The sequence below is a fragment of the Anomaloglossus baeobatrachus genome, chromosome 7 (genome assembly GCF_048569485.1).
Source record: "Anomaloglossus baeobatrachus isolate aAnoBae1 chromosome 7, aAnoBae1.hap1, whole genome shotgun sequence".
Taxonomy (NCBI): Eukaryota; Metazoa; Chordata; class Amphibia; order Anura; family Aromobatidae; genus Anomaloglossus; species Anomaloglossus baeobatrachus.
In genome coordinates this window covers 114,655,920-114,682,379 of record NC_134359.1, presented here as the reverse complement: position 1 = coordinate 114,682,379, position 26,460 = coordinate 114,655,920, and the positions used below count along the sequence as shown (strand labels likewise).

General features: G+C 45.8%; 1 protein-coding gene across 1 annotated transcript in view; it reads right to left on the bottom strand.

Annotated features, from left to right (window-relative positions):
• C7H3orf70 (chromosome 7 C3orf70 homolog) overlaps positions 1-26,054 on the bottom strand; it is a 122,316-nt gene extending 96,262 nt beyond the window's left edge. Inside the window, exons 1-2 of the mRNA XM_075317596.1 lie at positions 25,778-26,054; positions 17,697-17,950 (exon numbers count right to left, since the gene is read on the bottom strand). Of these exons, the coding sequence (XP_075173711.1) occupies positions 17,697-17,880 (184 nt within the window). The 5' untranslated portion in view covers positions 17,881-17,950; positions 25,778-26,054. The remainder of the gene's footprint in view (positions 1-17,696; positions 17,951-25,777) is intronic.
• Positions 26,055-26,460: the final 406 nt, after the last annotated feature.

Genomic DNA, 26,460 nt, shown 5'->3' with positions numbered 1-26,460 from the left:
ATCTTTGTTAGTCCTGTATTCAGTAAGTGAATGAGCAGTGTATGAGTGCCTGCCACTAAATCCAAGGGGGGGGGGGGGGGGGGTACTGGGCCAAGAGGGCATACAGAGAGAAGAGGTGAGAACACTATATGGGCCCTTTTAGTCTAATAGCTCCTCATAATGCACAATTACACCTGCTTTAGAGGTAGGAGTAGCCCCCTTATTGCCCCTATGTGGTTGCACCAGTAGTGTGTCACCCTGTCTACTTGTGTCGCCCCAGGGATGCTGTTCCTCTGCAGGAACGCCCCAGGGCTTCTTCAGTATGGCAACAGGTACTGTTAGTTTTGTATATGACGCCACTCACGGTTTGCGGTCAGGGATGTGAGTGACCGCCGCTGCAGATTTTATGAGCTTCTGGGGCTGATGGGGTCTGCAGCCAGGTGGTGTAGCCTACAGTGAGTGAGTCAGGGCCCAGGGACTCGGGTGAGCAGAGAAGCGGGTCCAGGAATAACACAGGCTGAGTCCAAAACTGTTTTTTACTCACTTCTGATTATCTGTGAGCTGACCCGGGCATTGCTGTGATGAACCAGGTAGGACCAGGGCCTCCTTCGGGCCAGTCTGAGGGTAACCAGTTAGCTCGCCTTCCTAGCACTTCTGTGTTCGGATAACCCCCTGACTTGAAGTACCATGGGGGTCCAGGGAGTCACAACTGCCTTTTCTCCCCTATTTTTGGCCCATTTGCCGGCACCGTGGACCAGGTGAGATGGCTTCAAGCTCTGTCTCCTTATGGGTCCCTGCGTTGCTGCTGAGGCTCGGACTCTGTGTGGTTGGTGAGGTACTTGTACTTCCCCTCACCGGCAGGTTTAGCAGATAGTTAAACTGGAGTCTGCTCTAGGGACCTGTCCCCGTACGTGCCTAGTCACCAGGAGCACCTCTTTACTCTGATTACCAGGTGACCGTTCTCCCCCGCCAACTGTCACTACACCGTGCAGGGTCTGACTAGTGGCCGCGCGCGTTTCACCTCGCGACCGCCACGCTCCACTACCAGACTGGCTCTCCTCTCTTCCTGACAACCTCTGCACTTTCTAGCTCCCAGCCTCTCCGCTCCACCTCCTGAAAAGATTTGATTTGAAAGCTAGCCCCCTCTGGAGACTACCCAAGGGTCCCCTCAAAAGGTGTGGGAGACCTGGTTGCTATGTGTCTGTGCGTATATACCTCGTTCTGGCTCTTAGGATTACCTGGAAGTACTGTCCCAGCATGGGGGCAGTACTCAGTGGTGCCTGACCAATTCAGGGGTGCCACACAAGCAGCCTATTATCATAAATAGAGGGGACTGTACTTCATATGCACAGAATGGTTCAATTTTGAACTTCAATTTCCATTTGTTGCCTTAGCCCCTTTCACATTCCATTCCGATCTCCGTTCAGTGGTGCCGTTGCAGCTTCATTCCGAACCCCCCGCAAAACAGGTTTCCGAGGTATGTGCCAGCAGAGCCATTGACTATAATGGTGCAGATGTCACCATGTGCTCTGCCGTGCACCATCTTCAGGAGTATAAGCTTTCTGGAGGCAGATACCAAGACGTAGTATACTACATTTGAGTGTTCGCCTCCAGAACGTGTATACTCCCGAAAATGGTGCACTATATACACACAGGAAGACAACAGGCAACAGAGCGAGGCATGGAGAAGGAGGCCAGGAACCCACCAAAGAACCCCACAGGTTTTTCAACATATGGTTGCTCTTAAATGCTGCAGCATTTCAGAGTAAGGCTAGGTTCACACACTGCGTTTTTTTGACGCTGCGTTTTTGTGCGTTTTTTTTGCGGCAAAAACTGCACAAAAACGCACCCGCGTCAAAAACCGCGGCAAAAAACGCACGCGTTTTGCCACGATTTGGTGCGTTTTTTTGCTGCGTTTTGCTGCATTTTTGCTCACTGCGTCTTTATGCGTTTTTATCAGTGAACAAAAAAAAAAGGTCTGATGTCATTTCCGTCTTCAATGTGTTCTTCATTCTCCACTAGTGTATGCAGAAGAGCAGACAGCTGCAGAACTACAAGGCTCAGCATACTCCATCCAATAGTGTATGCAGGAGAGCAGACAGCAGCTGCAGAACTACAAGGCTCAGCATGCTCCATCCAGGACTGTATGCTTGAGGGAGAGTCAGGGGGAGCAGACCTACAAGGCTCAGCATCCTCCATCCAATAGTGTATGCAGGAGAGCAGACAGCAGCTGTCGAACTACAAGGCTCAGCATCCTCCTTCCAGGACTGTATGCAGGATTTCTTTGCCCCCCCCCCCCCCAAACAAAAAAAATGATGTGAGCTTCACCCAATTTTTGAGTCCAGCCGGGTACAACTAGGCAGCTGGGGATTAGAATCCACAGTGCAGGGTGCCCATGCTTTCTGGGCACCCCCGCTGTGAATTGCAGTCCCGCAGCCACCCCAGAAAATGGCGCTTTCATAGAAGCGCCATCTTCTGGCGCTGTATCCAACTCTTCCAGCTGCCCTGATGCCGGGTGGCTCGCTGGGTAATAATGGGGTTGGGGCTAGCTGTATAGCTGGCCCTAAGCCCGAAATTCATGGTGTCACGCCAATATTAGACATGGCCACCATGAATTTCTAGTAAAGATAAAAAAAAAAACACAACACACAGAAAAATATTTTTATTAGAAATAAAACACAACACAATTAGTGACTCCATCTTTATTGAAATAAAGAACCCCCCCTCCGCAGTAATCCTGAGTCAGGGTCCCGCGCCGTCCAATCCGGATCCAATATCATCTGATCGGTTTGCTGGAAGGCAAAGCGATCAGATGATGTGTCAGGATCAAGTGCCTGAATCCCATCACACATCAGCTGATTGTATAAAAGCCGTTTATACAATCAGCAGATGCATCGGTGCAAAAAAAAAAAAAAATACTCACTTATGTGCTGATTACCGGAAGCTCCTGGAACGATGGGGCGGGAGTCTGATCCCGTCCGATCGCTGCAGCAGCTGCCGGTAATCAGGGATGAAGTCTCCTGACGCATCCGCTGATACCGGCCGGGCGCCCGCGTCACCGCGATACTTACGATCACCTGATGCGTCAGGTGACTGCATCAGGTGATCCATCGCCAGGTCCTGCATCCATCGGAGGTTTCCCGGCCGTCTGCACACAGCCGGAGCGGGGGTGGCGATACCGTGAGAGGAGATGGGAGCGGGCATGGCACCAGGAGTCTGCAGACAGGTGAGTATAACTTTTTTTTTTTTTTTTTCCTACTGTTAACTTTTGTTTTCGCAGCCGCTTCCACCTCCTGCCTGTACATGGCGCCGCACGGCAGCATACATTCACAGGACGGGAGGTGGACGCGGAGGTGACGGTACCGGGAGGATTCAGGCTTCTGTGTTTACTGACAGAAGGAATCCTCTTCCTGTACATGTCACTTTACTACCCACCTCCTGCGTTTATAGCTGCGTTTTTGGTCTTAGAAACGCACCAAAACGCAGCTATTTGCGTTTCTCATTGCGTCTTTCAACATCCCATTGAACTCAATGGATGAAAAGCGCAGTGAAAAACGCGGGAATAATTGATATGCTGCGTTTTTGTGGCACCACAAAAACACAGCTGAAAAAAAACGCTGTGTGCAGACAGCAAAAATGAAAACTCATAGACTTTGCTGGGGAAGCAAAGTCATGCAGTTTTCTGAGCAAAAACGCACCCGAAAACTGCGCAAAAACGCCGCGAAAAACGCACTGTGTGAACTTACCCTAAGATGTTAAAAAAAATACCTGTCTGCAATCAAATTAAGGAAAAGTCTGAACTTGTTAACTTTTAAGGCTATGTGCGCACTTACCGGATTTTGCCGCGGATTTTTCGCGGATTTGCTGCATGTTTCGCTGCAGAAAATGTTCATAACATCTCTGCAGTGAATCACCAGCAAATCCTATGGAGAAAAAAAATCCTGTGCGCACTAGGCGGAATTTGACAGCTGCATGTTTTGCTGCGGGAATCCCGCAGCAAAAACAAGTGCATGTCACTTCTTTTCCGCACATCGCTGCGGGATTTCACTCCATTGACTCAATGTTAATCATGAAATCCCGCAGGGAATAACGCAGGCAGCAAATTCTGTGCGGTTCACTGCGTTTTCCTGCGTTATTCCCTGCGGTATTTCGCGGTTTACCTCCGGTAATGTGCATCGCTTGTCTGCGGTTTTGCAGGGAAGTGATGTCATTACAGGAAGAGGAAGCCGTGCAGAGAGTAAACACAAACACATCAAAGACATAGAACACATAGACACAGACACATAGAACACACATAGAAAGAAAACGGAAATATAGGAAAAAAAGAACGTGGGCTCCGCTGCATATTTACCATCCAGCCGAGGTAAGCACACAGCGGCGGCCCGGTATTCTCAGGCTGGGGAGGGAGAGGGGCAGGGGTAATGTCCCCCGCCTCACTCCCCCTCCCGCAGCCGAGAATATCAGCCGCAGCTGCCCCGGCACTATCGAATGCAATATGCGGCAGTACCGGAGTGTCCTCGGCTCTTCTTGCCACCGTGTAGCAGTGGTGGCAAGGTAATACAAGGGGTTAATGGTGATGGGGGACCACCGCCATTAACCCCAGGCTTGATCATGGCAGCGTCTATGTGACAGCTGACATGATCAACCCGTAAGTAAAGTGAAAAAAACACAGACACCGAAAAATCCTTTATTTTAAATAAAACCAACAAGCCTCGTTCACCATTTTATTAACCCCCCCCAAACAAAGCTCCGGCGTAATCCACCGCTCCGACGTCCTGCGCTGCTTCCATCCAGCCGCGACTGTCACAGACACAGCGCTGAATGAAAGCAGCAGACAGCAGAGGTAATTACCGGTCATTTCCCACGGCCGGTAATGTGAACTCACTGCCGACCGTGGGAAATGTAGCGATCTGTCCTCTATCTATCCCTCTGTCTGTCTATCTATCTATCCCTCTATCTATTCTTCTGTCTATCTACTATCAGAATTAAATGTATTTTTTTTTTTTTTTCTTCAATGTGCTTTATTGCATTGAATGCAATAAAGCACATCCCAACCCGCACGCGGCAAAACCGCGGCAATACCGCGAATAATACCGCGGTAAAACCGCAGCAAACCGCGGCAAACCGCATGCGGTTTTCGGGTGCGGTTTCCCGCGGTTTTTTACCGCGGGTGCGGTAATCTTTGAGAGCATGCGGAATTTACGCAAGGAAATTTCATTTCCCAGTGCGCACAGAGCCTAAAACAGGAAAGTCAACAAAAGCTGAAAGGGGCAATGCAATCAGCAGTGTGCCGCCATCCTTAAAGAGGTTTTATACTACGATATTGATTGCTCATCCTTAGAATAGATCATTAATATCAGAATGGTGGTTGTCCGACTGCCGACAACCACGCCGATCAGCTGTTATCCAGCGGCCAGATGTAAACCGTGTACACAGCTCATATTGTTCCAAAAAATTGTTTGCGTTCCCCATTGACTTTCAGCATACTCAGTACATGAGTTGCGCCTTTCAGAGCACTAACTAACGAGTACCCGAGCATGGTAGAGCTCGCATATCAGTACTAGTGACCCATTAACCATGTATTCTTTTGCATTAGTTAGTAGTATGTCTGTATATGTGAAAAGTCTCATCTTCACAACCTTCCAGCAGCCTACAAGTCCTATATAGAAGAAACAGTCAAAGGAAATGCAGCTCACCTATTACAGAGGCCGAGTTTTGATCCATGGTACAGCCAGAGCTTCCTTGTATATGTGAACTGTAAAACCAAATGCGGATAGACCAGCAGATACAGAGAAAATCTTCCTTCACTGTTTTATTGTAGCAGCATTTTACCTTAATTAAAGAGGACAACCACCAGGATTTTCATATATAAACTAAAGCACGTGCTATACTGGCGCTATCAAGCGGATTCTATACATCCCTTTAGTTGTGAGATCGGATGTATACTTTCTGAAATATAGGCAAGTAAAGTTTGTGAAATACACGGTTATTTGATTGATAGCAGCTACAAAACATCTAATAGGTGGGTTGTGTTTTGCTATTTATTCCCACCCCTGTCTGCTGCCTGTCCATCCTCCCCCTGTAATAAGAGAGACAGGCAGACAGGGGAGGGAATGACTCACAAAATCCAACCCACCTATTAGATATTCTGTTGCACCTCATCAAATAACAGTGTATTCCACAAAGTTTATTTGCCTGTATTTCAGAAAGTATACATCCGATCTCACAACTAAAGGCATGTAGAGAATCAGCATGATAGCGCCAGTATAGCACTGACTTTAGTTTAGAAATTAAAATCCTGGTGTTGGTCCTCTTTAAGGACAAGTATAAGTCTGATACATATTGGTTAATGCAGGGATTTCTTTCTATATGGAGCATGTCTTCTGATCTCTAAAATGAAACAATGAAGACTCTGTACTAGTCACATTTCTTTCTATAGTTCCTTTTTCTGTGAATGGGCAGAAACCAACTTAGTCACAAAACGTCTGCGGTAACACATTAGATCGGGATGGGGGCTGCAGAAGATAGGTGGTGGTACATTATTCGGGGTAGTAAACAAGCCCTTCTTAAATACCACAAATCACAGTGTAAAATAAAAATAACATACTCGCATCCGCACTGGTGCCATCCCAGAAATGTCAGCGCTAGATATCCCGGGCTTTCCATGCATTGTTTTTGCCACGTGAACGCTGCAGCCAATCAGTGTCTGCTGATGGGCTACAGTTCTTCCACTTCCTATAGAAGTCCTAGAGAAATGTGAAACTGAAGCCTATTAGCCGCCGCTGATTGTTATGTCACGTGAGCCCGGTGCTGACAATATTTGAATAGTGGCGGTGCGGAGTTTTGGTTATATTGATTTTACACTGGGGAATATAGTATTAATGAAGGGGTTATCTGAATAAGTGGACAAACACCCAGATTGGGAGGGAGAGCTGTGACATTACACACAGGAGAGCAGATTCTGCCCACTTTTACTGCAGCTGTAATGTGAGCTAGTTCTACAGTAGTTCTACAGTCGGATTTCAGCAGCTGCTCACCCTAGTATTTAAGAGTGGAAAATATCAAACATTTTATTTTTTTTTATATTTTTCTCAATTAAAAACAAATATTATTTAAACAAAACATTAAACATTAATACTTTACATTTTTTCAGTTCTTTTTTTTTTTTTTTGGGACAATACCTTTCCTTTAAGGCAAATATCACATTGGTAGAATGTGAAGCAGTATTTTTTCAGCAAGAGGACACTGTGGTGGGAACCAACAGATCCTATAAGTAAATAGGGTCCGATAGGTGCTTTAGGTGTCCATCGTGTGACGGATCCTGCGCTCAGTTGTAGTCTCCGGAGCACACAGCCCTGCACATGATAGAGATGCTTTTAATGCCTCTTTTTGGTAAATTTGCTTTTAAAAAGTGACAATTGGAAGGCGACTCCATTATTTGTACACGGCTCTGCTGGACAATGTCATTTCTAAAACACGGCGAGGCTAAATTACACACACTCAGCATCTTCTTCCAGTAAGTTCATTAGGAAAACACGATCTTCTAACAAGCAGCATAAGGAGCTGCAAATGGATGGATCCTGGGAGAGACTAATAGAATCCATTTGTTTCAGCTAAAGATTTTCTGTCATCTCTGGAATTTCCTGGCGCCCACCCATTTATGTTAACCCACTCGTAAAACCCTTCCAGCATCACAGATTCTCTTTGGGTGTACAGAAATAAACACTTGAAAGCCGATGCTGGCTAATATGGCAGGCAGGGCGAGATCACAATGGGAAATTACACACAGCACTGTCCAGAAGAAATGGAAAATAAATACCAGGAATATAGAACATTTTACATTTTTTTTCAGTCCCATTAAACCTAAAACTGCCCTGATCTGTAAAGCCTATTAACTGCGGGGATCTAAGCTGTCATGGGTGTGTGGAATAATGTTCCCAATCGCAGAATCTGCCTGTCCTGGGGTAACCCTTCTCTGCTAGAAGAGAGCTCTAAAATACAGTGTATCTGCACGAAACGACAGCATTGATTCTGGTAATGCGCCCAGTGTTTCCTCGCTGCTCTGAAAACTGGGCACATATGGCACGCCTGTCACTCACCACTGAGCGATAAGCCATATGTAGCGTGGGAGTCCTGATCGCTACAGAATATCACAGCCTCCGCTGCAATTCTGTATTACTGCGGATTTCATATATTTTGGTTTCCATACACATACACATACACATACACACACACACACACACACACACACACACACGTGTGCATACATACACACGTTCTACAGTCACTTGGTAAAGATCTATCTGAATAACCCATAATAAGCAACTTTATACAAGCATTTGAGTGATATATAGTACTGGGCAAATAACCGGAGCACAACAATATGATACACATACACAAGGAACAAATAGGATATAAGTTATTTGTCATATAGAACAGATATAAAGAGACGTGGTGTCATTTCTGTCTTGTGACACTGGCCATTAAAGGGAATCTGTTTTTGCTTCCCCATTTCAGAGCAGCATTATGTAGAAGCAGAGATTCCAAAGATTTATCACTTACTAGGCTCCTTGCTGCAGTTTTAATATAATCCCTGTTTTATCTGCTGCAGATCTGTCAGTTCTGTGAATGCTGATGCCTGGATAACCCCGCCCACACCACTGATTGGCAGCTTTCTGCCTGTATACTGAAAGCTGCCAATCAGTGATGGGGGCAGGGTTATATAGAGCTCATGAATATGGCAGGAGGTTTACTAGTCCTCTAGTGATAATCTCCTGCTGATAAAACAGTGATTTTATTAAATCTACACAAACAGCTCAGTAAGTGATATCACTAAATTCAAGGTCTCTGTCTCTACATCATTCTGATCTCAGATTAGGTGGTGAAAACCTGGTGACTTATTTCCTTTAATGTCCAAGATCAGATGATGCTTCTGTGTCCTACAGGTTGGGTTACGAAAACAGCTGAGCGCAGCTGCGCTATGCCGTCTATGTAACTCCCACAGTTGTGAGTGGGAATTACAAAAACAGTACTATGCTGTTGGCGCAACCCCTGATTTGCAGGTATGGTGCAGCTTTTGTGCAAGACTTATCAAAAGGGTGGTATATTATCTGAGGAATAATGGGGCCAGGGTACCTGTCTTCCGGGAGTTAGATTAATTCCAGAAATTTTTTACCCGAGAGGAATGATTCCCACTGAAACCATTTGGTGGCAGTCTCCACTGTCTGCCCACGTGACTGGGCCATCACCATTTCCATTGGGTGAATCACATTCACCTCCATTACCCACTCATCCAGTGTCGGTGGGATAGGGTCCTTCCAATGACGTGGAATCACTGTCTTGGCAGCCTGGAGAAGGTGACCTAAAATGGATTTTTTATAGACCTTTTCGGATATGTCAAAGATATATAGTAAGACTGCTTCTGGGCGGCTTGGGACTACAGTCCCGGTGACCACTTGGATGGCTGCTAGTACCAGGGCTGTGGAGTCGGAGTCGTGGAGTCGGAGTCGGAGCTCATTTTGGTGGAGTCGGAGTCGGAGTCGGTATAAAATGCACCGACTCCGACTCCTAAAATATATAATAAATTGGGGACAGGAGTGCAATGCAGAATGTGCTGAATATTTTACTAAATAACAACATTTAGTATAATGCTTATATTTAAGTGAAAAATGTATTGTAGTACAATGTGAACATCAGACATTTAATTGTTTTTATGATACAATAATCAAGATATTTGGATAGAACATAAAATATTTATTGGAATACAACTTTAGAACACAAAAAAACTAATAAATTGTAAATATGTAATATATAATATATATATATATACAGTGTATATACACACACACAAGATATATATGTAATCTACTGTATATTACATAGTGTATTACATATTTACAATTTATTACAGTTTTTTGTGTTCTAAAGTTGTATTCCAATAAATATATTTTATGTTCTATCCAAATATCTTGATTATTGTATCATAAAAATTATTAAATGTCTGATGTTCACATACACATATTCATGTACTACAATAAATTTTTCACCTAACTATAAGCAATATATGTAGGAGTCGGAGTCGGAGCCGGAGTCTGAGCCGGAGTCGGAGTCGGAGTCGGTGCAAGAGAATTTGAGGAGTCGGAGTCGGAGTCGGAGTCGAAGGTTTGGCTTACCGACTCCACAGCCCTGGCTAGTACTTTGTTCCAAAAGACCGACAAGCTAGGGCAGTACCACCAGATATGTGACATGGTGCCTCCCTGCGCTCCACAGCGCCAGCACGTATCAGGGACTTCGGGACACCACGCATGAAGACATGTCGGGACCCTGTACCACCTAGAAAGTATTTTATAGCTGGTTTCTTGCATCCTGGTGGCTACCACTGACCTGTGGGTCAGATGGAAACAGCGCTCCCATTGACTCCTTGGGAACGTCTGAGCTCTGCTTCCCAAGCCGCACAGAAGCGAGGGGGGGGGGACGTCTCCGCCGCGCTTGTCATAAACTTGTACACCCTTGATATTGCATGGCGCATATCAGAAGACCCACTACAAAGGTTTTCTAAAGGTGTTTGGGGCGGACAGTGGGCCATGACAGTGTCTTGGGAGGTTATGAAGTGTTTGAGTTGGGCATATTCAAAATGGAACCGCAGTTTGAAGTTGCGATTCTGTACAATCTCCCGGAGCGGAAGGAGGGAACCCCCCGGGGCCACCTGGTTTAATCTCAGGGGGTTTAGTTTCGTGCTGCCCAGAAAATTATTGGACGATGCTCCCGGCAGGAACTCTGGATTGTCAGTCAGTGGCATAAGGGGTCCTCTAAGCTGGATCATAAGCTTGCGTGATGACACTGAGTGTATCGTTTTCAATGTTTGTTTGGTGCTGTAGGACATCTCAATTTTATGTTTGGTGAGGAGAGGCCAGGTCCACGGCAGGGTCGGAATTGATAAAGGGCACAAATCTTGCGAAAGGCCAACCCAGAGCTTAGACCCCGAGCAGTGCAGAAGGTCCAGGACCCTGGCGTAAGCGGCTGCCATGTAGTATCGCCTACAATCAGGCAAACCCGCTCCTCCTGCGTTCTTGGTCCTAGTTAAGACACTGCATCTCAAGCGAGCCCGCTTCTTGGACCAAACAAATTGATTGAATAAGCGTTGTGTCTTGGCCCAGTATGCTGCCGGGATGTAGACCAAAACCGTCTGTATTAAGTACAACAGTCGTGGCAAGGCCGTCATCCTGAGAGCGCTGATCCTGCCAAACCACGACAAAGTACCTTTTTGCCATGAGGCCAAATCTCCCTTGAGCCTTGACAGAAAAGTTTGATAATTTAATTGAAAGAGCCTGGTCGGGTCAGCAGGGATGTTTAAGCCCAAATTATCCAATACTGCCGTGGGGTGGCCATCGGAAGGGAAAATTTGGTTTAAGAGCATTTACCACTGTTAGGGGCAGAGAGACATTTAGGGCCTCCGATTTATCAAAATTGATTTTGAAGTTGGACCATTTTCTGAAGCAGTTTAGCTCCAGTAGTAGAGACGGGAGGGATGTGAGAGGGTTACAAAGATAAATAAGGAGATCATCGGCAAACGCGGCACATTTATGCTCCCGGTTGGCGATCTTAATACCCTGTATGTCCGGGTTATTCCTGATAGCCGATAACAGATGCTCCATTACTAGAACATAGAGTAAAGGTGACAAGGGACAACCCTGCCGGGTCCCGTTCCAGATGGAGAAGGGTTTCGACAGAGTGCCATTGATCTTAAGATATGCAGTTGGGGAATGATATAAGGCCATAATCTTGGATGAGAAAACGGGTCCTAGGCCTATATGCTCCAGTGTCTGTGAGAGTGATTGCCATGAGACTCTGTCGAAAGCCTTCTCGGCATCCAAAGGTAGCAACATCAGAGGAAGTTTTTTAGTGTGTGCGTGTTGGATTAGGTCTAGGGTCTTTATGGTATTGTCCCTCGCCTCCCTACCCGAGACAAACCCGACCTGATCTAAATGAATCAGGTCAGGAAGCAGAGGGCTCAATCTATTTGCCAAAAGCTTGGCGTAGATTTTTAAATCAACATTGAGGAGTGATATCGGTCTGAAACTGCTACATGCCGTGGGGTCTTTTCCCGCTATACGGATCAGGGAAATATGGGCAGTGGTGGAATGAGGCGGGAAAGGGACAGAGTCCGAAATTGAATTGAAGGAAAGAAGCATTAAAGGAGCTACATGCTCCGCAAAGGCCTTGTAAAATTTGGCAGGGAATCCGTCGGGTCCAAGACTCTTGTTACCCGGTGTGTCGCGGATCACCGTCAACAAATCATTCAATAAGAATGGCCTTTCCAGATCCTCGATGATGGAGCTACTAAGACACCGAAAAGGTGAGGGCATTGGGGGGCATCCGTCACTCGGCTCAGGGGGCTCGACAGGTAAATTATATAACTTGGAATAGAAATCATGAAAAGTATTAGATATGTCAGGGGTGGCATAGAGCAATTTGTAGCGCGAGTTCTTGATGCAAGGTATAAGGGTGTGGGCTCTCCTTTCTCCCAGCGCATTAGCCAACAGCCTGCCTGGCTGGTCCCCAAACTCATAAAATCTCCCCTTTCCTACCTGTAATAGGCGCTTATATGAGGAATCCAATAGTTTTTTAACCTCTATCCTGGCCTGTAGAAGAGCCTGTAAATTTGCGGCTGATAAGGCTCTCTTGTGGATGAGCTCCCGTTCAGAAACCCTGCGGAGAGCTTTTACCATATCTTGGGCCCGTTCCTTTTTGATTCGGGACCCATGTTTAATAAAAATACCTCGTATGACACATTGCAATGCTTCCCACTTATAAGTGGGGGCTGTGTCATCTACTGAGTGGTCCTCTACAAACCTTGTGATAGAGGACTGAACATCCGCAACACAGAGCTCATCCAGCAGCAACGACTCGTTCAGCCGCCACGACCCTCTGGCGCCTGGAGGGAATCTCAATCGTACAATAGACCGGTGCATGGTCTGACCACAATATGCTATCCATCCCAGTGTGCTGGATCCAAGGGAGAGCATTGTGCTGTAATAATATGTAGTCTATGCGACTATATGAGTCTTGGGTATGGGAATAGAAACTATAGTCTCTGTCGGACGGATGTTTCAGTCTCCAGGCGCAATAGAGCTTTTTTGATCCGTTTAATGGTGGTGTAAGCAATGTTAGATTTCCCCCTCATGACTTAATATTTTACCAGATACATAACCCCATAGATCAGCTTTTACATTGCAGCAGCTGAAAAACTGCACGGATCTCCCTTTCGTCCGCTATTGTATATCTGTATCAGCACGACGCATCAGTCCGGAGACCAAAATAATTCCCTAAAATATATCAAGCCCCCAACTCTGACAACGTCCGATTATTCAGCCTAAGGATGCAAAATTTGTTTTTAGTGACTGACAGCAAGCAGAAATAAAAAAAACTGAAACACAAAGTATAATAAAAGGTAAATAGATTTGCACTACACAATGATTAAGTGTTACTAACATTAAACACATTAAACAGCATCAAAGTTCTTGCTGTGTATTCTTTCTGGACCATCCTCATCCATCATCAATATTCTTCACTAGTTCATCAGTGACTGTAACTAACCTGCCCTGAGGATAGGATGCATCATGGAAAATCTTTTTGTAAAAGGCCTTCAGACCATGTAATATTCTGCACTTTATTAAGTATCAAATATTTGTCAACTGACCGCGCCTATATTATATTGCTATACCGGTGTGTATATGTAATCAGCTAAGAATAATGACGACACAAACACAGCTCTAAAGTGCAAATTATGATAGAAATCTTTATCTTACCATCCATATTAAATAATACCCTCAAGATACATACAATGTCTCCCTGCTCTGGTGTTCTAGATAAAACTGTGACAACCAGAATATATTTCCATTATCCATAATTATATTGCACTAGCCCACTGTATGGCAGCACAAGTAAAGTGCCTGGTGCAGGACCTGCAGGTCCCTTATCCTGCTTAGCCCTGATAGAACTTTATTCACAAATTAGAGATAGTAAATTGCTATAATTCTTCCACCTTGTAGTCCAAAGGGCAGCACAGCGACAGTTTGTGGTGGGAAAATCCCCAAAACTTGCTTCTTTAGCATAAAACCACACAGTGGAGAAAGCCGACCCTTAGCCTATGTGCGCACGTTGCGTACAGTCACTGCAGAAATTTCTGCAGCGATCTGAAGAGCACACGTGCGCTTCAAATCGCTGCAGAAAATGTCCGTAGAGAAAAAAAAAAAAGCCGATTCCATGCGCTCTGCCTGCAGCTCCTGCCATAGACAGAGCAGGGGCTGCCAACAAAGGGCATGGAAGAAGTGACATGTCACTTCTTAGAACGCACGCTTTGGGCAGTAGCCGAAGCGCTGCGCTCTAAGACGCCACGTGCGCACGGCCCCTGCATAATCTTCATAGATTATGCAGGGGACGCAGGACACATGGTTACGCTGCGCTACAAAGCGCAGCGTAACTGCATGTAATTACGCAACGTGCGCACATAGCCTTAGGCCATGTGCCCAAGGGACAATGGCCTTAGAAAGGCTGAGAATACACATTAGATGGCTGAGCTATGCTTCGGACTATCATTTAGCTGACAGCCGGCTCTCCCATTCTCAGGAGCGCTTGTTTGGGCTCCTGTGTATTTTTATGATGGAGCTGCTGCCAGACATCTCTGGTGACGGCTTATCTCCAGGAGAACAACAAGATCAAGAGTCCAAAGCCTGCCCAATCCTTAAAAGGGTGGTCTGAAGGCTAAAGTAATTTTCCTCCAAGATCCCTATCCATTTTCTGTCAGAAGCTAAATGATTTTCTGATATACTTGCATGAAAAATATCCCATATAGTTTCTTAACTACACTAACTGCTATTCTATTTGTTCAGTACTTACTTTTGATGACTGTTTGGTGTATGCTGGGACACTAAAATGAAGGGTCATCAGGAGCAGAGGCTGCAGTCCCTGCCACATCCTCTGCCCACTCCCTGAAACAAAGCGTCATCAGTGATGCTCATGTCAGGGACTGAGCTAGTACCTGCGAGATGTGTAATGTGCACAATGACAGTGCAATCTCTACTGTTGGCTTATATCAGCAGTGATGAACCAGTAACCCTAACAAGTGACATCACTGTTCTCTGCACATCGGGTATTGTGACACCACTCTGTTGCCTGCTCGTTACAGCTGATATGAAGCGGCAACACAGAGCGCGCTGTCATTGTGCACATTGTAAAGCACACAGGAACTAGTCCAGGCCCTGAAAACCAGCGTCACTGATTATGCGTCCTTACGGGGAAGGGGTAGTGGTTGCAGCAGTGACCACTACCTCTGCCCCCTAATGGTGCTTCATTTCAGAATCTCAGCATGCACGGTGATTTTCAAACAAAGTGTCATCTGAGAGGATGTAGGCAAAGGAAATAGAATGATAGGGTATATTGTAGGGTATATTATGGAACGATAGGGTATTTTAAAACCAAGTATATCATAAAATAGTTTAGATTATGGCAATATATAGGTAGGGATTTAGGAGGAAAATTACTGTGACTTCAGAGCACCCCATCAATCAATTATTTGGGGCCCACAAAAATTAGAGAGCCGACCAAATCTGTAGATTTCGGTGGGTTTGGGTGACAGTGTAATGTGTATAGGGGGATAATATTTATTCTGTAATAGTATATTTCTTTTTCAATAATGAGATAATCTTGGATTATCTTGTACAGTACCTGCTAATCCCAGATTACAGAATGTTTACATGTTCTTATCACTAGTAGAATACTTTTGTTATTTTTGAGGACTTAAGTATTTATATACACCAATAATGAGACTAATAAAGAATTCTATTAGCTGTGAACAACTACACATATTTGATACAAGCTTATGAAAATATTAGATACCTTGTGTTACAACCATGATTGCAGAAAGAATAGAAATCCGGCCACAAAACCATATCGGCATTTTGCAGACATTACTAAAGCAGGCTTTACACGCTACGACATCGCTCAAGTGATCTCGTTGGGGGTCACGGAATTTGTGACGCATATCCAGTCGCTTTAGCGATGCCGTTGCGTGTGACACCTTTGAGCGATTTTGCATCGTCGCAAAAACGTGCAAAATCGCTCATCGGTGACATGGGGGTCCATTCTCAAATATCGTTACTGCAGCAGTAACGAAGTTGTTCCTCGTTCCTGCGGCAGCACACATCGCTCCGTGTGACACCGCAGGAACGAGGAACCTCACCTTACCTGCGTCCCGGCCGCTATGCGGAAGGAAAGAGGTGGGTGGGATGTTACGTCCCGCTCATCTCCACCCCTCCGGTTCTATTGGGCGGCGGTTCAGTGACGCTGCTGTGACGTCGCTCTGACGCTGAACAAACCGCCCCCTTAGAAAGGCGGCGGTTCACCGGTCACAGCGACGACGCAGGGAAGGTAAGTCCGTGTGACGGGTCCGGGCGATGTTGTGCGACACGGGCAGCGATTTGCCCGTGTCGCACAACCGATGGGGGCGGGTACGCACGCTGGCGATATCGGTACCAATATCGCAGTGTGTAAAGCGGCCTTAAGAGTTAGGCTTATATGTCTCAAATATTGTGTAGTAAATTTTGTAAAGTATGAGCATTGTGAAAACCTTTGCATTGTGACAAGCAGCATGCTTTATAATTCACGAATGATGGATATTTTTATTAATTTGATGTCTAGGAAAGACCAAGCCACTAACATGATCCGGACTGGCTCCTTGATTACTTTATGTGACCCCAAAAATGTTCCTTTTTTTTCGTTTTATAAGACGCATTGGATTATAAGATGCACCCCAAATTTAAAAATGAAAAAGGTAAAAAAAAGGGGGTGGGGGGGAGTCAGTCTTATACTTTGATAGTGTCTTACCATGTAGAGGGTGGGGGGGGCACAGGAGGCAGGGGTGGTGCTGGAGTAGGGCGATGCAGCGGTGGGAGTCTGTGCTGGCAGCGGTGGGAGTCTGTGCTGGCAGCGGTGGGAGTCTGTGCTGGCAGCGGTGGGAGTCTGTGCTGGCAGCGGTGGGAGTCTGTGCTGGCAGCGGTGGGAGTCTGTGCTGGCAGCGGTGGGAGTCTGTGCTGGCAGCGGTGGGAGTCTGTGCTGGCAGCGGTGGGAGTCTGTGCTGGCAGCGGTGGGAGTCTGTGCTGGCAGCGGTGGGAGTCTGTGCTGGCAGCGGTGGGAGTCTGTTCAGGCTGTCTGGAGCAGAGTGGTGTGGCGAATGTCTAGATGCTCTGTCGGCAGTGTGGGCTTCAAAGAAATGGCGCATGTGCATATTGAGTTCTTGAGCAAAGATCTCCATCTGTGCACGCACCGACTCTGGGCGATATTATTTTAAGCCAGAGCGTCTGGGACACCCGCCAGACTCCATTGATCCACACAGCCACCTGCACAGCCAGACGCCTGCACAGCCAGCCAGATGCCCGCACAGCGCCCATTATCCACCTCCTGGTAAGCAACATTCACATTAAGACGTACCCCTCATTTTCCTCCTAAATTTTTGGAAGGAAAAGTGCGTCTTATAATCCGAAAATACGGTATATTATTTTATCCATTTATGTATAGAAGTGGGATACACATTTTTTTTTGTTTGTTTTACACAAACTAAAAAACAAAAACAAAAAAATAACACACCAGTCACCCTTTGAGTTTTAGACAAACACTTCAGGTCCTAAAAAGTAGAATAAAGTAAAGTAATGAGGACTTACAGTGGCACCAGCCCAAGTGACAGCACCAATGGAGTCTGAAGCACTTGCCATGGCTGTGGGTAGCACAGATGGATAGTCCGTCACAGGGCTTGAAATCCGGTCGTCCAGCACAGCTTCTGGCCAAAGCCTGCGCTTCATCCACCTTATCATTTTTCAGGCACTTTTGGGCAGCTGTGGCTGTCATCTCCGCCTAGACACCTCTTTGGAGGCAGGAGAGATGTGCCGGAAGCGGAGAGATCGCAGGGCGCCTGAAACTGAAAGAAGTGTTCCTTTAGAATAAAATGACAAAATAAACGAGAAAAGTCACAACCCAGGGATACAGGTTGATATTCAGACAATGCACAGCCCAGAGCTGACAGATTAGTGTCACTGCCTTATTTTATTCTGGCTGTCATGACCTGGGTTAGGCTGAGCACACACGCCCCCTGGAGGGCTACACTACGTATAACAAGCTGAACACCAGTCGCTGCTCACACTTGGCATCCAATCTGAGGGGCGATTTTACAATCAGTAAAGCTGCAAATATTCACTAGATTTGATAATCATTTATCCCCATTGGGATTATAGGCCCAGGGTAGGATTACAGCCTATAATTTGTGAGTTATTTACATACCGATGGAGTCAAGGGCATCTTTCTACCATTAGGTGCTGTTGCATTACTGTATTCACCCACAGGTCCCTTACTTCTCTCCAGGCATGCCGGACTGCGTGCTAACAAAGCCCAGGGGAATGGGACTGTCGATGTTTGGCTTGGTCAGTGCAGCTACGTCCTCACCACATGGGGGAAGCTTGCTAAAAAGTCTTGACTGTTCACTGCAAGCTACTAATGCACACAGGCTATATAAAACTCATTGTATATGACCTGTTACCTGAGGGTGCCAACAATGCTATAATGCCAAGTAGAGACCCCCTGTGCCATGTCATATGGTGCAACTATAAAAATCATTATATAGGACCCTGAGCAACCTCGGACGAAGCCACTGCAGATGGTGTAATGTGCTGCTTGTCTACAGATGCATTATTGCAGAATATTAACATCATATAAGACCCTCTGAGGAAGGCACTGTTGCTATAAATTCATGCTATAGACACCTGTGTCATTACATGTTGTACACATTATGTAAAGCTCATTATACAGGACCCTCTGAAGAATCCACTGCTGCTATACCTCCATGCCTAGAGATCCCCTGTAACATTTCATATTGTACAGACTATAAAGTTCACTATATACAGTCAGGGCCAGAAATATTTGGACAGTGACACAAGTTTTGTTATTTTAGCTGTTTACAAAAACATGTTCAGAAATACAATTATATATATAATATGGGCTGAAAGTGCACACTCCCAGCTGCAATATGAGAGTTTTCACATCCAAATCGGAGAAAGGGTTTAGGAATCATAGCTCTGTAATGTATAGTCTCCTCTTTTTCAAGGGACCAAAAGTAATTGGACAAGGGACTCTAAGGGCTGCAATTAACTCTGAAGGCGTCTCTCTCGTTAACCAGTAATCAATGAAGTAGTTAAAAGGTCTGGGGTTGATTACAGGTGTGTGGTTTTGCATTTGGAAGCTGTTGCTGTGACCAGACAACAAGCGGTCTAAGGAACTCTCAATTGAGGTGAAGCAGAACATCCTGAGGCTGAAAAAAAATAAAAAATCCATCAGAGAGATAGCAGACATGCTTGGAGTAGCAAAATCAACAGTCGGGTACATTCTGAGAAAAGAGGAATTGACTGGTGAGCTTGGGAACTCAAAAAGGCCTGGGCGTCCACGGATGACAACAGTGGTGGATGATCGCCGCATACTTTCTTTGGTGAAGAAGAACCCGTTCACAACATCAACTGAAGTCCAGAACACTCTCAGTGAAGTAGGTGTATCTGTCTCTAAGTCAACAGTAAAGAGAAGACTCCATGAAAGTAAATACAAAGGGTTCACATCTAGATGCAAACCATTCATCAATTCCAAAAATAGACAGGCCAGAGTTAAATTTGCTGAAAAACACCTCATGAAGCCAGCTCAGTTCTGGAAAAGTATTCTATGGACAGATGAGACCAAGATCAACCTGTACCAGAATGATGGGAAGAAAAAAGTTTGGAGAAGAAAGGGAACGGCACATGATCCAAGGCACACCACATCCTCTGTAAAACATGGTGGAGGCAACGTGATGGCATGGGCATGCATGGCTTTCAATGGCACTGGGTCACTTGTGTTTATTGATGACATAACAGCAGACAAGAGTAGCCGGATGAATTCTGAAGTGTACCGGGATATACTTTCAGCCCAGATTCAGCCAAATGCCGCAAAGTTGATCGGACGGCGCTTCATAGTACAGATGGACAATGACCCCAAGCATACAGCCAAAGCTACCCAGGAGTTCATGAGTGCAAAAAAGTGGAACATTCTGCAATGGCCAAGTCAATCACCAGATCTTAACCCAATTGAGCATGCATTTCACTTGCTCAAATCCAGACTTAAGACGGAAAGACCCACAAACAAGCAAGACCTGAAGGCTGCGGCTGTAAAGGCCTGGAAAAGCATTAAGAAGGAGGAAACCCAGCGTTTGGTGATGTCCATGGGTTCCAGACTTAAGGCAGTGATTGCCTCCAAAGGATTCGCAACAAAATATTGAAAATAAAAATATTTTGTTTGGGTTTGGTTTATTTGTCCAATTACTTTTGACCTCCTAAAATGTGGAGTGTTTGTAAAGAAATGTGTACAATTCCTACAATTTCTATCAGATATTTTTCTTCAAACCTTCAAATTAAACGTTACAATTTGCACTTGAATTCTGTTGTAGAGGTTTCATTTCAAATCCAATGTGGTGGCATGCAGAGCCCAACTCGCGAAAATTGTGTCACTGTCCAAATATTTCTGGACCTAACTGTAGGACCCCCTGAAGAAGCCACCGCTGCCATACCTCCATACCTAGCTCCCTTGACATTTCATATTGTATAGACTATGTAAATCTCTATATATAGAACCCCCCTGAATACGCCACTACTGCTATACATCCATGCCTATAGACCCCTGTGTAATTTCATATAGTACAGACTATATAAAAGGTTATTATATAGGATCCCCTGAAGAAGCCACTGCTGCTATACCTCCATACCCTGTCATGTCATATTTTATGTAAAGCTAATTAGACAGTGGAGCTGGTGTAATATGCCTTTTCCCTCCATGCTTAGATATATGTTGTATTGTACAGGCTATGAAAAAGGTTGAAAAGGTTTTTTTATTCATGAAATGTCTTGTGTGTCATGCTTTCAGTCGTTTCCTGAGCATTATTCGGAAGTTCTGACCACCAGCAGTGTTCTTGGAGGGTTTTCCCCTCTTTGCAGTTTACATTTTCAGTTCTCTGAGCATTTTTCCACTTCCGTTTTTGAACAATGACTGGTGAAACAAAACTGCAGGTGACTTCTTAGACGCAGATCCTGGTAAGCTCCAAATAAACCGTCCCATCAAAAGGCTACAATAAGCCCCTATACAGCAGCCCTATTACTGCTCAGCACAAAATGAAGCCTTAATACAGCTACGTGTATAGCCTTCTAATACCTACACAGGGGCTCTTATATCTGGATAGCAACAAAAAGCCAATTCACCCTTTGGAGAGGACGAATCTCTCCCTAAAGTTTGACAAATTTTGTTCAAACCTATAAAACAACACATTGGCAGAACTATCAACAAATACTGGGCTGCTTGCTGCAGTTTTGATAAAATCACAGTTTTTTCAGCTGCTGATTTAGCAGTTCTTCATGCTGAGCTCTGTATAACCCGCCCTAACTACGGATTGGCAGCTTTTTGTTTATGCGTAAGCAGAAAGCTGCCAATCAGTGGTGGGGGTACGATAATATAGGGCTGATAAATATGGAGGACTACATAGGAGCAGGTTTACTATTCCTCTAGTGATAATTGCCTGCTGATAAAACAGTAATTTCATAAAAACTACAGTGAACTGTGCAGTAAGTGACACATCGCTGGACTCAGGATCTCTGTCTCCAGATTATGCTGCTCTCACATTAGGTGGTGAAAAACGTAATTTGCCAGTAATATCTCAGCGTTACACACATTTGTACACACACCTTGGGCTGCGCTGTTGGATCGAACCAGAATATATCTGCCAATATGGACAGTGCCCAGTCTGAGTCATGTATAGCCCTGAAAACACCATTATATGCCAGCCCTGGGCACAGCACGGTATCATGGCACACAATGAAACAGCGAGACGCCTTCTGTTCACATCTCTGATACATTTTCTTATGAGATCTGATTCTTTTTTGGGCAGGAAAAAGAAATCACACAATGGAGCACGTGCACTGCCGTCCTATGGGACTAACGAAGATCGGAAACTGCATTGCTTAGTTATCGTCATCAGTCCCGAACGTTGTAATTGGGGCAGAACCCCTAGAGGTACCATCCCCCCAGGGCAAATAATCAGTGGATTTTCTGCTATGGATTACACTAGCAGCGCTGTGGATGGGATGTCACCAAATTTAATTTACACAATGCAGAAAAAAAAGAATCTGTAATGTAATGGACCCAACTGTGGATCAAAACCATGTCACTTTACGCTGGAGATAATATAAAGGGAGGAATAAGTGTAAGCACTGCGGAATATCGGCAAGATAACCCAAAATTTGCAAGGATATGGTCAAACAATCTTTTTTTGTCACTTTTTGAGAGGGTTCTCTTTGAAAACTGCTGGAAAGAAAATGCTCAAAAGAATCTTCCTACTCGTCTGTGTGAGAGGCGACTCGCTGCTCTGATGTTCAGGCTTCTGAGCGCCGCTTCAAGGCTTCCAAAAATATAAAGTGGTTAAAAGAAGTGATCCGTCCGCTCTTCAGGTTTTTTTTACCACTAGGAAAACGCTTAGTACATGAGAATGCTAGAAAAAAACCTGGGAGACGCCTGGCCACCTTATTCATTGTTTTATAAACATTTTATTTATTGTTTTATAAACATTGTAACATTGTTTAATAGATTTATAAATACACTAGAAAAACACCAATAAAACCATTAACAAAGCTCTCCAAGAAACTAAAAAAGATATTAACAAAAAAAATGTTTCAGGAGAGCAGAGTAATTCCTGACGCATCTTCTACTTGAGGAAACAGGTATTGACTGCGAGGGATAAGGCTACTTTCACACATCAGTTTTTTTTCCATCAGGCACAATCCGGAAAAAAAATGGCTAAAACAGATCCGGCGCCAGATCTGTTTTATCCCCATTGATTTGTATTAGTGCCGGACTGTGCCTGATGGCCTTGCGTTGCATCCGGCTTTTGCCGGATCTGTCATAATTGGCTAATGCGGCGGCCGGATGGAACGTCTCTTGTAACGTTATTTGTCTCTGGCAAAAAAACGCATTGCGCCGTATCCAGCACGATACGGCGTGATTTACAATGGAAGCCTATGGACGCCGGATCCGGCGCGATTTACAATGGAAGCCTATGGTGTAGTGCGGCAAAAAAACGGATGTGGCCGCCAGATCTGTTTTTTTAAACTGCGCATGCTCCAATTTATTGTAAAAAAAACAGATCCAGCAACAAAAACGGACGAAACAGATGCAAAACCGGATGCGCCGGATCCGTTTTTTTGACGGATCAGGTATACCGGATCCATAAAAAGGATCCGGCGCATCCGTTTTTTGCATATTCTGCGCCGGATCCGTTGCTTTAGGCACACGCCAGATTGTGCCTGATGCCAAAAAACCTGATGTGTGAAAGTAGCCTAAGAAACAGTGTGAACACACCCGATCCCGATTCTGGAAAGTGCAGAAATATAGACACACACGTGTGGAATGGGTTGTACTAGTAGCAGATATGTATGAAACGAGTCTGCCGTGTGTGACTGAGCCCCACAGCGATGCTATTCTGAGGAACATACAGAATTAATGTCCAAAACAGATCCGTTACATAATCGGTTCCAGCGGGAGGACTGACCCCATTGGCTACTACGGGTTTTGTCTGAAATCCAACATTATCCAGACAGAAAGGTTCTGCACGCTGCACTTTTTATACCATCCTGAAAACTGACCCAACGGGACACAGACAGACCCCATAAGAATTAATGGCGTCACTTTGCTTCCATTTGTATTCAATTATGAAACAAACGCATTTTGATCATTAATAATTCAGTTTGTCTGTCCCTAATAATGGGAAGTCTAAATGCAGATGTGGATGTAGCCTAAGGGGGTTAGGGCTCAGTCAGATGTCAGCTTTTCATGAATGAGTTTGTGTTTTTCATGGATAGAACTCATACCCATTATACTCTATGGGCTGTTCACATCTGTGTATTTTTAGGAACTGAGTGTTCTTCACCAAAACATGGAGACATGTCCGATTTTGATCCTAGTCAAGGGTCAATCTTGAAAATGCAAGTGTATAAATAATAAGCGGACAGCACTCGGATGCCATCTGTTTGGTGTCCGATTCCCATATTTGATAAGAAAAGTTGAGGAAACTTCTCACATGCAAAGAATAAAAGCCTTGGATGGTAAAATCTGACACCGACCAGACACCGATCATCTGATCTAAAACACGAAGGAAATCCTTAGTTTTGGCACCAATACAACCACTGCTTTTACCAGTCCAGACAGAAAGAATAGACCCCTACAACCCTGAGACATCTCCAATGCCCGGGCATGAGCAGAGTCTCCAGCACAGCATCCTTTGGCACATAGTAGTAGATATCTGGAAGCTGGCACCCTCACCCATGTCTCATGGCCAGGAATATTCTCTTCTGCACCAACCTAGGTCTGACGATGCCAACACGACCCTTGTTAGGACTCCAGGCAGCCATATTAATAGCTGACGGGCGAGAATCGTTTCAGGGAAGGTCCAGATTTTCCGGCCACTGGCACAGATTCCCCTGATCATAATTTACATCCTCAGATCACGGTGACTTCTTGTTGGAGCAGATCAGAGACATGAAGTCCACATATACTACCAGGCGTATGGGCCACCAAAACCCACCAGGAGCGTCCAAAACAAACCCCTCCAAAGCCGAACGCTCCTCTGAAGGCTCCGGTATAACGCCCTGAATGGGGTCACTCACAACTAGGACACCACACGGTCACTATTAAACCGTTGCATAATTTGATGGCACAAACAATTGTATAATGAGCGGCTGTAAACAGTACCAATCCCAGAGATGAAGCAGATGCCGGGGCTAATGACACCGGGGTCTGAGCGGCTGCTGTGCACAAGGTTCAGCCCTAACCCCAAATGTACAAGTACCCCAGGGACACCTCCTCCTCCACCCAGGACAGCCGGGCACACCGGCATCTGCCAGCACCCAGACGCATCCCTGCCACACAAACAGGAGACCCTCTGGCTGCACACGAGGGATCAGGGGACGAATATTAACACTTAATGGTCCAGAATATCTGCACTGCTTCTAGTCTCACAGCGAGTACCATAAATAGATGTTTGCAGGGGCGCTCCATGCCCATCTGATGGCATGCTGTATGCCCATAATGTACCCAGTGTATTCACCCTGTATGCCCAGTATAGCTACAGTGTACCCACATTGTCTGCCCAGAGTATCCACGCTGTACACAAACCCTGTATGCCCATAATGTACCCACAGTGTATTCACCCTGTATGCCCAGTATAGCTACAGTGTACCCACATTGTCTGCCCAGAGTATCCACGCTGTACACAAACCCTGTATGCCCATAATGTACCCACAGTGTATTCACCCTGTATGCCCAGTATAGCTACAGTGTACCCACATTGTCTGCCCAGAGTATCCACGCTGTACACAAACCCTGTATGCCCATAATGTACCCACAGTGTACTCACCCTGTATGCCCAGTATAGCTACAGTGTACCCACATTGTCTGCCCAGAGTATCCACGCTGTACACAAACCCTGTATGCCCACAGTGTACCCACCCTTTATTCCCACAGTGTACCCACCACTCAGCACCAGACCACAGCACACATCCCACAATCCCCCCACAAGTCCAGGGAGGAGTGCGCCCACCCTGGTCCCACAGACATGATGAGGGCTGTACTCCACACACAAATACACACTAAACACTGATGATTATGCTGGTGACACAAAGTGACAAACTCTCACCGATCTCACCCGGACGGGTGTGGGGCAGCCGGGACAGGCGGGAGCTCCATGCCCAGACAGCTCCTCTTATTCCCCGGGGTGCGCTGAACTTCCGAGCGCCGGAATCTCCGAGCCGCAATGTCCCCGGAGCTCAGCAGTGTGAGCAGGTCAGCAGCACATCCCGGGAGCGGAGCAGCCCCGGACCGCGGTGTGTGAGCGAGGACGGAGCGCCGGAGCTGCGGACTCCACACCGGGCACTCAGCACTGAGCTCCGGCCGCTCCTCTCCCTGTACCCAGCTCAGGGGCGGGAGGGGCACTGCGCAGGCGCGACATTACCCCTACACACGAAGTGTCAGGAGCCGGGAGAGCGACCGGCACAAAGCACGGGCGGCTCCACACACAGGCTGTACACAAACACGGAGGCATACACACACGGAGGCATACACACACAGAGAGGCATACACACACGGAGAGGCATACACACACGGAGGCATACACACACAGAGAGGCATACACACACAGAGAGGCATACACACACAGAGGCATACACACACAGAGGCATACACACACAGAGGCATATACACAGAGAGGCATACACACACACAGAAGCATACACACACAGAGGCATACACACACAGAGGCATACACACACAGAGGCATACACACACAGAAGCATACACACACAGAGGCATACACACACAGAG